At 40.9% G+C, this 12,856-nt stretch overlaps 1 protein-coding gene across 5 annotated transcripts in view; it reads left to right on the top strand.

Annotated features, from left to right (window-relative positions):
- The window catches only part of LOC109936078 (cadherin-6-like), a 220,122-nt gene that overhangs the window by 171,589 nt on the left and 35,677 nt on the right, over positions 1–12,856 (top strand). For 4 of the 5 annotated variants that reach the window (XM_048607419.1, XM_048607429.1, XM_048607436.1 and 1 more), the window contains exon 12: positions 6,241–12,259. The exons of the other annotated variant lie outside the window; for it this stretch is intronic. In XM_048607419.1, the coding sequence (XP_048463376.1) occupies positions 6,241–6,731 (491 nt within the window). In that variant the 3' untranslated portion in view covers positions 6,732–12,259. Of the gene's footprint in view, positions 1–6,240; positions 12,260–12,856 lie in introns of those variants that run through there. 5 annotated transcript variants of the gene reach the window in all.

The following is a 12,856-nucleotide window of genomic DNA, read 5'->3' as shown; positions in this document are numbered from 1 at the left end:
TTATCATGGAGAAGAGGTGCCAACATCTCGGGATACACTCCTTGAGCAGCAAATGCACACACCCCTCTTCCCCCTGCCATGCATCAGGACCTCCAGGTGTCTGTAAACCTTACTGTCATTCATTTTGTCTGACCATGTCTGGGGCAATTGACAGGAACTGTGCAGGGTATCTGTGGGCTGTCAACATTTGACCAGGTGAATGGCTGAGCTTTAAAGATGGCACCAGTGCTGGGAATCCTGGGATGTCCCAGAAGTGGCCAGTTCATCCACCCATGGCAAGTGGGAGAATAGGATGATAAGGACAAGGTTTGATAGTAGCATGGTACATAGGTAATGAGGCACACTTGGGAATACAGTGTAAGAAAACTCTCGAGAGGACTTTTGCAGTTCAGTGTTAGTGTCTCTACCTCTGAGCCAGGAGGCTAAGGTTTATGTCCCACCTGCTCCAGAAACATGTCATAACATCACAGGACTGGTTAATTAGAGAATGTTGGAGGAAACTCACTAGGGCGGTAACATTGTATCCCTCACTCTGTTGTATTACCCTAATGCACTTTGTACAGTATGATCTGCCTGTACTGCATGCAAAACAAAACTTTTCTCTGTACCTAGGTACATATGACAATAATAAATCAAACCAAATCCAATCCAATTCAATCAAAGAATGAAAACCCTTCACAAAACTGGCCAGAATTGACACAGCCAATTTCTGGCGAAATTCAGCTCAGTGTTTTCACATTGCCTGTGCAATGAATGATACACTCACTACCTGGCTCACATGTCTACTGGATTCATTTCCTGTAACACCTCGGGAGTCTTTTATCCCTAACTAGTCTTTGTTCAACATCTGTCCTGTGTTTCACAATGGGTCTGATTGCAGACGTAGCTTGTTGTAGGCATGACCCCTCACAAAATTGGAAGCACTTTTTCAAAGGTCTTATGCAAAGACAGAAGCTGCTAGATGAGATTATAGATATCTGCGGGTTTAAAATTCCAGCTGTTAAAAACAAAACATAATTAAAGCAGGCGAAATGGGGCACTTCAAACTGAGCTGTACATGGTGCAGTCTCATTGAAGTTGTTGATATGCAAATCCAGAGATAATTACATTCGGATTCCGTTCCCCAAGGTGAGGTGCAATAATTTCATGATGTGAACGAGCTAAAATAAAACCTCTTTTTTTGGACGATGAATATAAATTTGACTGAAATGAAAAGATAGGATTTCTGATCTGAAATGATGCACAGAGCTGAACCGAAGTGTAGGTTTAATGGGTACCGGCACTAGGTTTAAACACAGTGCTGAATTACACCTGAACTCACACATTCTGAGAAATTTGACCCTGTGCACAACCTCCCATTGCATATAGAGTCATAGAGCTGCACAACACAGAGACAGACCCTTCGGTCCAACTTGTCCATGCTGACCAGACATCATAAAATAATCATAGAATCCCTACAGTGTGGAAACAGGCCCTTCGGCCCAACAAGTCCACACCACCCCTCCGAAGAGCATCCCACCCAGACCCATTCCCCTATCCCTGCATTTCCCATTTCTAACCCACCTAACCTAAACATCCTTGGGCACTGTGGGCAATTTAGCATGACCAATCTAGTGCAATTTTTCATGCAGAGGGTGGTGCTTGTATGGAATGAGCTGCCAGAGGAAGTGGTGGGGTCTGGTACTATTACAACATTTAAAAGACATCTGGATGGCTATATGAACAGGAAGGGTTTAGAGGAAAATGGGCCAAATGCTGGTAATCGGCCGCACGGTGGCTCAGTGGTTAGCACTGCTGCCTCACAGCGCCAGGGACCTGAGTTTGATTCCAGCCTCGGGCAACTGTCTGTGTGGAGTTTGTACATTCTCCCCGTGTCTGCATGGGTTTCCTCCAGGTGCTCCAGTTTCCTCCCACAGTCCAAGTCAATGAATGGAGAGCACATTGAGTGAAGAGTGTTTTTTATTATTTCTTAGAGAAAAAAATTGCTAAATTCCTTGCCTAGCTTGAGAGAAAAGAAAGTCACATTTTACAGCCAGCACTTTAACATTAGCATAAGAAGTGGCACATGTGCAGAACATTCTGCCCATCAAACCTACCCCACCATTTAATGCAATCTTGGCTGATTTTGGGTTTCAACTCTATTTTACCATCTGCTTACAATATCTCTCAATTTCCAGACAAGCCAAAAGTCTTGACTATCCCATCCTACAATGTATTCAACAATAAATCATCCAGAACCTTCTGGGACACAGAATTCTAAAGATTCTCCACTCTCAGACTAAAGACTTCATCTCAGTTCGAAATGATTGGCCCCTTATCCTAAGATTGTGCCCTGTGTTCTAGGTTTTCCAGCCAGAGGGAACCACCCTCTCAGTGTTGGCTCTGTCAAGCTCCTTCAGAATCTTAAAAATTTAGGGGGAGCCATGCAGCTCGATTGGGATGGCAGGTCAAATCAAAGGAACAAAAGAATTAAACTAATGAAGGAGAAACCGAGACAGAAAAGGAATAAGAGCCACAGTCTGAAAAAGGAAGAGAGAAAAATGTCAAAGAGAAACTAAAGTAGAACATCTCAAAGCAAGGAAGGTGAAATAAATTGAGTTCTTAATGATACATGGAGATTAATTTTGTAAGTAATGCAGGACATCAGAACATAATCATGCAACTTTTATATTTAAAAATGTATTGAACAGCAAGAATGTCCCTTTTACTTGGTGGGGGCTATTTAAAATTTAAATGATGGTATAGAAAACTCTATTGAACTGACCATTCATTAGATACCCTCTCCAAATTCCCCTTTAACTGACATCAATTCAATCTTGTCCATTTCTCAACCACAGTTGAAATGAGTCCTGGAGTAGATGTCTAACTGCTGAACAATGCATTGTGTTCGAGCTTGCCTTTGCCTTGCTATTTTGGGCGCTGACAGCTTGCTGGTCTCCCTTGAATCTAGTCCCACTAACACACTGGGATCTTCTGCCTCATCCCCAATCCCTCTGTTTTGTCCTTTGTGATATTCTCGACGCCACACAAACAGAATCCGATGTCCCCCCGACCTCCAACCAACTCAGTTTTGTACAACTGCGGAGTTGAGGTCCTAGGGTATGGCCATTAGTGTGTACATCCAGCTACTTGGAGTTGGAAATGAGAGTTGTGGGACACCAGTTACCCCTCCCTTCACCCCATTTGACAGAGGTGCCAGGGGGCCAAGTGTCCTGGTCCTCACAAGCACCATGCACACACCCCAAGTTCCAGTCAAAACAAAATGAACCTTCAATTCGTGTGGAAACATGTCCTTCTGAAATGATCTCTTCTACATCTGTGGAAGGTTAACGCTGCTCTGGAACAGGATATAGTGAGTAAGTTGTAGCACAGGGAGGCAATGGTATAATCATTAGACTGTTAATCTAGTGATCCATGTAATATTCTGGGGTTCTAGGTTGAAATTCTACCAGGGTAACTGGCAAAGTTTGAATTCAATAAAAATCTGGAATCGAGAGTCAGTGCCCAATGCTGGTTGTTAAGAATGCCCATCTAGTTCACTATCCTCTGTTAGGGAAGGAAACTGCCATCCTTACCTGGTCTGGCCTACATGTGACTCCAGACCCACAGCAATGTGGTTGACTCTTAACTGCCCTCTGGGCAACATCAGTGAAGGCATTAAAAAAAAGTCATTTACATGGCTCAAACTGGGCTGTAGATAGCAGGTTATCACAGAGCATCAGGTTGTATGCATATTGTACAATTCATTCGATAATCTCTAGCTTATATTTCTGCTCAAAGGTTTTGCAATATTATTTGTAGAATATCACTTTACATTCTGCAGACACTTTAGTTGATGCTGAAAAGTTCAACTTTACTGCATAAGACCAAAAACTCCCAGATTTTAAACTACACTGAAGTGTTGCAGCCTACCCATCTCAAATTGACAATCGTAAAGTGAAAGAAGCTTTTTTTCTTTTTCATGTGATGAGGGTTTTCCTAATAGCCCTTGAACTGAGTGGCTTGTTGGGCCATTAAAGAGGGCAGTTATGAGTCAACTATATATCTACACATTTGGAGTTTTATGTAGGCCAGACCAGGTAAGAATGGTAGATTTCCCCTTGGTACACCCAATGGTTTTTAAAACAACAATGATAGTTTGATAATCGCTGATGGCTAACTTTTTAGTTTAGTTGGTTGAGTTGAAATTCCACCAACTGTTGTATTGGGTGTGAACTCTCCTTAAGAGTTTGGATCATGAAGTTAGTAATGCCATGAACATTACCATTGTGCCAATATATCTTCTGGAGTAGAATACTTGAGTATAGCTACCTCAGCTCCTAGACTATTCTTTAAATGATTTAGGTATAATTTTAAAACTGGGGTCGGGGGGGGGGCGCGCTTACAATTTTTCAATTTGTCTGCTTTTTCTCTCATTTATTTTCTGACTCTGCATTCCCCATGAGGAGTAACAAGGGCATATCAAAATTTTTGGCAAATATCAATGTTAATTCTGAGTGGGTGATGCTCCCCAGTGAAAACACAATATCAAAACAAACATATTCAGATCTCGTGCTTTTTCACGTTAGAGATTTCCCAGGTATTACTTACAGTGTCTCTGAAATGTGTGAAAATGTCTGATACCCAGTGAATTGAAGTATGGTGACTGTTGTCACATAGGTAAGAGAGGGAACCACATTGTCTTTAGAAAGGTCTGAAAGTGGTGTGCTCAACAGTGACCTGTGAGGGACCTGGAATGTCCTTGGAGCTGCTGAGTTTCAGCCAGACTTTCTGATACCCTCAATGGGATGTCCTGAATGCTCACCTGTAGTTTCTGGTGGTAAGTCTAACTATTGTGATACACATACTGTCACAATTGTATTTTACAGACTGGGAGGACAAGAGCATTTTTCTTTATCAGTCACTGTTCACAAATCTAAAACCCATCATTTTCTAAATGTTTTTGTGTGATGGAACCATCTGAGAGATGATACAAACTTTTTTTTTGATCTACAGTTCCGGAGATAAGGAAAGAAAGTGGAGTTGAGGGTAATCAGATCATCCATGATCTCATTGAATGGTAGAACAGACTTGATGGGCTGACTGGCCTACTTCTACCACTATATCTTATGGGCTTGGGGACTGCCACAACAGGCAAATTAGGAGATGTCTAAAATTATCCTGTGGTATCTTTATAAGGGAACACATAGCCTGTGAAGAGGAAATCAACAAGCCTACACTCCTGAGTTCCATATTTATACACAAAGAGCAGCAACTTCAACCTCAAACCTTTCCCTGTATTGTCCGGCTAGCAGCTAGAGTTACATCACCAAGTTGTGGAAAGGGAGTAGCCTTGCAGTGAAACATGCTCCCTTCAGTCACCATCCAGCTGTAATCCCAACTGGCAATTATATTCTCATCGCAATCTTTTTGACAAAGGCTGTCTATCACTAGGAATGAAGTGTAAACTCCTCCTGATTATATTCTGTCTGTGAAATGCCCAAACTGAATTGTGTTTTATATCAGCAACTCCACATCCTCTCACTGTGTAATGATGCAAATTCACATGGGTATGAGTTAATTCGGAAGAGATTGCAACAAAACCTCCAATCCTGAAGTTGATTCAAAATGATCTTGATTCAATTCATTTGTTTTTATTTTTTCACGAGATGTGGGCATCACTGGTGGGTGTTATGCCAATCTCTAATCAACCTTTCAGAAGGTGGTGGTCAGCTGCCTTCTTGAACCGTTGCAATCCATTATTGCAAGAGCTACACCCATAATGCCATTAGGGAGGGAGTTCCAGGATTTTGACCCAGTGACAGTGGAGGAACGGTGATATATTTCCAAGTCAGGATGGTGAGTGGCTTGGCAGGGAACTTGTAGAGGGTGTATTTGCTGCCCTTGTCCTTCTAGATGGAAGCAGTTGTGGGCTTGGAAGATGCTGTAGGAGAAATGTAATGAAGTCAATAAAACAAGATTTTTTTCTGATAAAGAACTTGAAATGTTAAACCTGCTTCTCTCTCCAGAGAGGCTACCAGATCTGCTGAGTTTTTCCAGTGATTTATTTTTGTTTCGGATCTCGAACATCCACAGTTCTTTGTGGATAAAACAAGATTCAGGTGACTCGTGAAGAGCAAAATAAAGCAATTTGTCCTTTTGGTGTAAATAAAGGAGGAGGATTTACTAAAGCAATATTCTCTCTTCTCTTCAGTTTTGGGTATAACCGATGGATTAAACAATATTCTTCTCCTTTCTCAGTTATTGTCGTGCTCTTTGCTGCCATGAGAAAACAGAGAAAGAAGGAGCCTCTCATTATTTCCAAAGAGGATATCCGCGACAACATTGTCAGCTACAATGATGAAGGAGGTGGTGAGGAGGACACACAGGCCTTTGACATCAGCACACTGAGAAACCCAGAGGTAATCGAAGACACTCAGCTACGCAGAGACATTAAACCAGAAAACTTTCTTCTCCCACGACCAGCTCCAACCATACCAGATAACACCGACGTCAGAGATTTCATTAACCAGAGGTTAAAGGAGAATGACACAGACCCAGGAGCACCTCCTTATGATTCTCTGGCAACGTACGCCTACGAAGGGAATGGGTCCATCGCTGAGTCTCTCAGTTCCTTAGAATCAGTTACCACAGAGACAGACCAGGATTACGATTACTTGAGTGACTGGGGACCAAGGTTCAAAAAACTGTCAGACATGTATGGAGGAGAGGACAGTGATAGAGACTCTTAGCAAGGGAACAAAAAAAACCATCCCTTTAAATTCAGCTATCAAAAAAAATGTGTTGCTGTGTAAACACAAGGGGCCATTTTTCAAAACCTATCCCAATAAGCAAACATTTATTGTGAACTGTTGGACTTTATTCCATATAATTCATGGTCTCAGAATGGTTCCAGTGTGATATGTGTGTCATTTACCCTGCATTTATTGAGTGCCCACAAGAACCCGACTCAGTGTCTATGGGAATTTATACCGTAATTATATGCCTACACTAGCCACTGGTGCACTAGTGGAGACACAGGTTATGTTGCTCATTCTGTTTCTCATATAGGAATATTTCACAGGTAATACTGTCTGCACAGAGGAATAGAAAATGTGTTAAAATAGGGATGTGCATAGAGCAAGTTCTTGAAAATGGCCTGAGGCAAATGTTTGATGGTTTTTGTGGAAGATCTAAGTTGGAGCCAAACATTAGACCACAAATGCATGGTTCAGGTTTGAAGACACATTTGGGCTGCTCTCCTCACGTTATGTGGATGCAGGACAGGAGCTGCTTGCAGGAGAAGAGGAGAACCGTATATTCACAGGAGTGGTTATACATGCAACAAGTTGTGTCCATTGAGCTGCATGTGAAAACGTGCATCACAACAACATATGCTTGCTGAGGAGGTGAAAGGTTATAAGATTTACACTCACGCCATTGAACTACAAGCCTCGGCCTACTCAGAAACTTGCTGGATTCCCCGAGGTTTATTTACAGCCTTAGACCCTAAAGCCTGCTGGCCAGCACATCCCTTTGGTAAAATTAGTAAATTAGATGTTTGAGCTGAACATGTGGTTGAGTCAACTGTTTCTTTCACAATGTACTGTACTGTAACTTAGATTCAGTATACAAAGATGCATACATATTGTATGCAGAGCTGTATTATGTAGTGTCGATGTGAATCACTACAGGTACGTCTTAAAACAGAGTTAATCTGCTTGGTGTTGTTGACAGTTTGATGCTGCAGCGGTTTTCGAAGCTGCACACCTTCCCGTAATGAAACATCGTTCTCTTTTATTTACTTGTCCGAAACGTTGCAAAGTTAAAATCACTTCAGAACTTTGAATTCCCGAGGAAGCACCAGTAACTTTTCTCACTACCGAGTGCTGCTAGCTGTGGAAAGTGTTGCAGAATGTACCGACACAGATTCAGCTCTTCCAATTCAGAGTGAAACCACATCAGCACCGTGAACTGTCAGAATGCAATACTCCCAGAGGCAATTAAACCCAGTCATCCCACAGACACATAACTGACCAATCTTCCTGACAATACATTCTGAGGGGGAAGGGGGATATTTTTACGTGGCTTCAGCATCACAACGACTTGTAAAAGAGCGGCATGTTAAAGGTCTTCGGTCTATGGAATTACTTAAGATCAGAAACACCAGGTCAGATCTGACCTGCTCGCTCTAGGCTGTGAGCAGTATTTTTTTCAAAATAAAGGCACCAGTTGGGTACTTAGATAAATCCAGTGCATGGTTCACTGTTGGAAAAAATTGTTTAAATCTAGACATGTCAGTGCGCTTTGAAGAATTGACTCCAAAGAGATAAGTTGACAAATTCTAGTTTTGACCGATAAAATATATTGATGAAAGCTAGGATTCCCAGCCCATAATCAATGTCAGGAGTACAAAATCTTGAAGTTATCTTTTGTAACTTTTAATTAATATGATTTTTTGGGGGAAGGCTTAGAAAGCCACCAGATTTCTACCTGTGTCCACTCAGCAACTGGAAGCATTGCCTTGTTCAAGTGAAGGTTAGCAAGCTCTTGCATTTTCCATTTTTAATTTTTTGCACGTTATTGAGGGATGTATAAGTGAAACCCATGATGGGGCAGTTTCCTTGCTGGCACAGATAACACACTGGGTTCTGTTCCACCAACTTGGAAATGTAAGTGCCGACCTGATAGAAATAAACAACAAAAACTACATTCAATGCTATTCATTCAAAATGCAATGGAAGTGCAGGATGCTGAAACATTCTAATGTTTTCTGAATATAGCCATTAAATTTACTGGCATTGTCAATACTCAGCATTAATCATTGGAAGAATATTCAACATATTTCAAAGACTATTTTTGTTTAGATCCACTTGCTATTATTCCTTAACCCTAACCCATCACGTGATCTTTGCACCAACTAAAGTATAATCATACAATTATGTTTAAGGCACTGTATTTCTGTAATCAGGTCCTAATGATGCAGCAGGAACTGTCTGCATTAATCTTATAAACCTGTAAGATCAGACTTCTCATTTGCAATAATACTGCCAGATTCTTTGGCTCAGTCTTACATGCACCATTGAGGATTTGGTCATGTGAGAGGTAAATGCAAAAACAAACAACAGAATTAATTTTTTTTTAAACTTCAAAATTCCCTGCAGTCCCCTGTTCTTGCTAAAGATGTTCAGCATCAGACTTTACTCCTTTAATGGTAACCAGAGACTTGGATAATGGGGATTTCTGACATTTGACTGCTACTAGGCAGTTTGTGACTTGAATCTGAGTGCAGATAAACAATCCCTGCTCAAGAATGAATAACTTTCAACCTGCATCTGAGGAGAGATACTCAAACCAATAAGTAAAAACAAAATGTTAAAATCCTTTAGTCGATAAATCTTGCTTGTTTATGTGCATTCACAACTCCAGCTCAAGTCTTGGGCAAACAAGTTAAGGGATTTTATGAAATTTCCACTTACCTTGCCTGTTTGCAAATAGGACACAGCTTTAACCTGGCTGAGCAAAGAAAGTCCTGTCTTTCCATCTTCGCAATGCTTGGGCTAAAAACATGAGGAACATCACTCGACCCAAAACATTAACTCTGATTTCTCTCCACAGATGTTGCCAGACCTGCTGAACTTTTCCAGCAATTTCTGCTTTTGTTTCTTATTTACAGCATCTGCATTTCTTTCGGTTTTTATTTAATATGTAACACCTGAGTTGGGAGAAGTGAATCCCTTCCCATCTTTTTCAGCTGAGAAGCCAAAGCTACTCAGCAGTTTCCCAGGGATTGTTGCAATAAAATCAGTCGGAAGAGTAAATATTTGTTACGTTTTTTTTGGCTTTTTTGTCTGTTATGTGGCGTGTGGCAGTTATTTGCTACTCCAAAGGTGCATTTTATCTAATCTTTAGGATTCATACCCTTCAGTTTAAATTTTAAACAAATTAACTTACGGCAAGTGAAAAACGAAGTAAGGTGAGCTCCAAAAGAAAAAACTCAACTCAGCAAGTCGTAAGTTAATGAATATAGAAGTTCAGTAATTTAAATCTTTAACAGCAGCAGTTTAATAAATAGCTTAGTCAGGCTATCTATCAGTGGACTAGTGTACTGACCAAATGTATTTTTAGATACTTGCTTAATTGTAGGATGGTCCTTAAGGTGTATACAGATGATCCATTAAATACTGATGCATCAGAGTCTCCCTGAAGCCAGATATTGTTCAGAAGGCAAGTGTGGAAGTCTTAGCTGGGTTATTCTATGTTGATAGGGAATCAATAGTTCAGAGAAGATCGTGTATCAAGAAGAATGGATGGAATTGTGGAAGTAATCCAAAGAACATGGAATTCCATTTAATTAAAATGGACCAGTTCTTATTCAGTCACCATAGGGAAGAGGCCCTGGTTGGGAAATAATGTGAACATTGAATGTAGTAGCATTATTGCTAACCCAGCATGTCGAGTGTTAGCATTGATAGAGTGGTATCAAACAGCAGCAACCATTATATTCCATGTCCTGCCATTGCATATACACTATTCCCTTGACTGGAATGTAGGTTTTGATGACAGGATCAGTTTGCAGCACCTCTTAGTAACAGAATAAAGGTCACACAAAGCACTCATTCTCATCTGAGGCTCTTTTGTGAAATAGCATGAAAGGTTATCAAGCCACCAGGAGATTGAGAGCTTAAAGCTAAAGCTTTGCAAATATCCCACATTTACACGAGAATCTTGATCAGATAGGAAAACAGTAACTAACCCTTACCAACATTCCAGTACATGCATTATTTGTATCTTCTTTTGCCAAATTATTCTAATAATATTTGAATTAGCATTACAGTTTGATTACACTTCTTGTAAATGTTGAAAAATAGCAACTGAACCAATCGTGAAAGAAATGTATTCTGTATCCTTTGGCTTTATTTCAATCATGTATTATTATTGTGTTATTTCAAAATTCATAACTGGACTAATTATCCAGTTAGGGTTAGCCTAGACAATCTTAAGACTAATTAATGTTTGTGTAATGAAATTAGGAGACACTTGCTTGAGTCATTTGGGCACTGAATGTTTGAAGTTTGTTCAATTGAAAATCACAGTCTAATCCAGTACAAAAAAAGTAAACAGTATGAAAGCAGTGATTTAAATCCTTGCAAAGGAAGAAAGAATCAATTTCTTTACTTGTCACTTAGCAGAATGTTGTAGCTTTTTGGATGGCTGGTACAAAGAAGGGTTGCCCCTCACAGAATTGATCTACGGCTGATATAAATAGCTACATGATATGTGAATGAAGGGCAATGGTTTCATTCTTATAGGCTGCATCCAGGTCCTTACATTAATGCTTCCACTTCCCAAAAAGGAGAAACCAGTAAAACTGCTGAATGATGCATAGTGGTCGGACTCATCTTCTACATTTCTAAATGGAGCTCCAGTAAGGCCAGTATGCTCATTTCCAGGTATTACTGTTGTCTTTTTTAACTTCTTCCCTCTAGGTTACACTTGCTAGTTATCCACCTTGCTTGGAAATCTAAAGAGAACATGGATCAGAAATCTCCAAATAGATTTGGACAAATCTACCCCTCAGTCCCTGGCCCCTTCTAAAATAACGGTTCTGAGCTAAGGCAGCGTTGAAAGTGGTACAATTGGCCACCACTGAACCGTTGTTTGAGGGGGTGGTGGAAACAGGGGACAAAATCAGCCATAATTGACTAATTCTGAAGATACATGTGTTCAGAGTTGCTAGTTTGAACTGAGCCACACTATTCCTTGTACTCAACAGCTTGATAAGAGGGTCTGGTAATGAAGGACTGCTGCAGTAAAATGAACTGCTGGCAGTTATGTAAACTCAGATGAGGGAAAGCAAACAGTGAGGGAAGATGTATAAGGGAATCAAATCCTGTGGACTTCTCACCTGGAACACCTCTTCGTCCTGTACAAGGTCGTTTTGTATTATTATCTTAAATCATGTTTTAACATTAGGCCAGGTTGTACCATTGACCCAGTCAGATTCTTTGAAAGTATGACCTGCAGTTGAAATAGTTCTGTGGCTATTACCATTTTCTGTTTGTGTGGAAATACTTTAATGTGGCTGGGGCCAATTTGTAAAACTGAAAATAGCTGATGCCAATGAAGGATCTTTGCTTACGTTTCTGATTGACAATTGCTTTTCCTGGTTTCGAGATTTGCAAAGAATAGTCACTGTTAGCAGCATCCAGTATATCCAGCAACTGAAAAGAAATCTGAGTCTTTTTTTTGCTAAGTAACATTTTGTACCAAAATTATTTATATGATACTATTCAATAAAATGTTTTTATGTATGGATTTGGTTTCAGTTCTCTTTAGTATTTTTTTTTTGAAAATTCATTCTCACTTTTATGAAAAACCTGCCCAAGACACAGCCATATACAGATTAGAGATTTAGGACACAAATGGGCTGAGTTTTTACAGGATGGATTGGCAGAAATGGATAGAGAGGCCAGTCAATTAACCATTCCCAGTAACCACTTACTGCTCCTGCCTGGCCCCCAAGTGATTTTTTTTTACCAGGTGGCAATTGAGGTGTTGGGTGGCCCCACTCGCCTGTGGGTCAATTAACTGCCACTTAAGGGTCTCCTCCAGCCCCTGCTTGAGGCCAATGTCAGTGCCCAGCCCCATCAAGTGGCCAAGTGAGGTTGGTGGGGAGATGGTGCCTCCTTCAAAAAAGCTACCATGTCCTCTCATCTTCCTTCCCCACCCCCACCCCCACCACCCCCTCAACAACAACATTTCCCCTCTCCCACAGCCCCATTCACCCCGGGCCTTCGTGCCCCTTGCTGTTTGCCTGACAGTTTGGCTACAACAAGACCCCAGACTGGCCTCACTGGTTCTCCCACCCACCCAG

The sequence above is a fragment of the Rhincodon typus genome, chromosome 2 (assembly GCF_021869965.1).
Source record: "Rhincodon typus isolate 14 chromosome 2, sRhiTyp1.1, whole genome shotgun sequence".
Classification (NCBI taxonomy): Eukaryota; Metazoa; Chordata; class Chondrichthyes; order Orectolobiformes; family Rhincodontidae; genus Rhincodon; species Rhincodon typus.
This window is presented reverse-complemented; position numbering and strand designations above follow the sequence as displayed.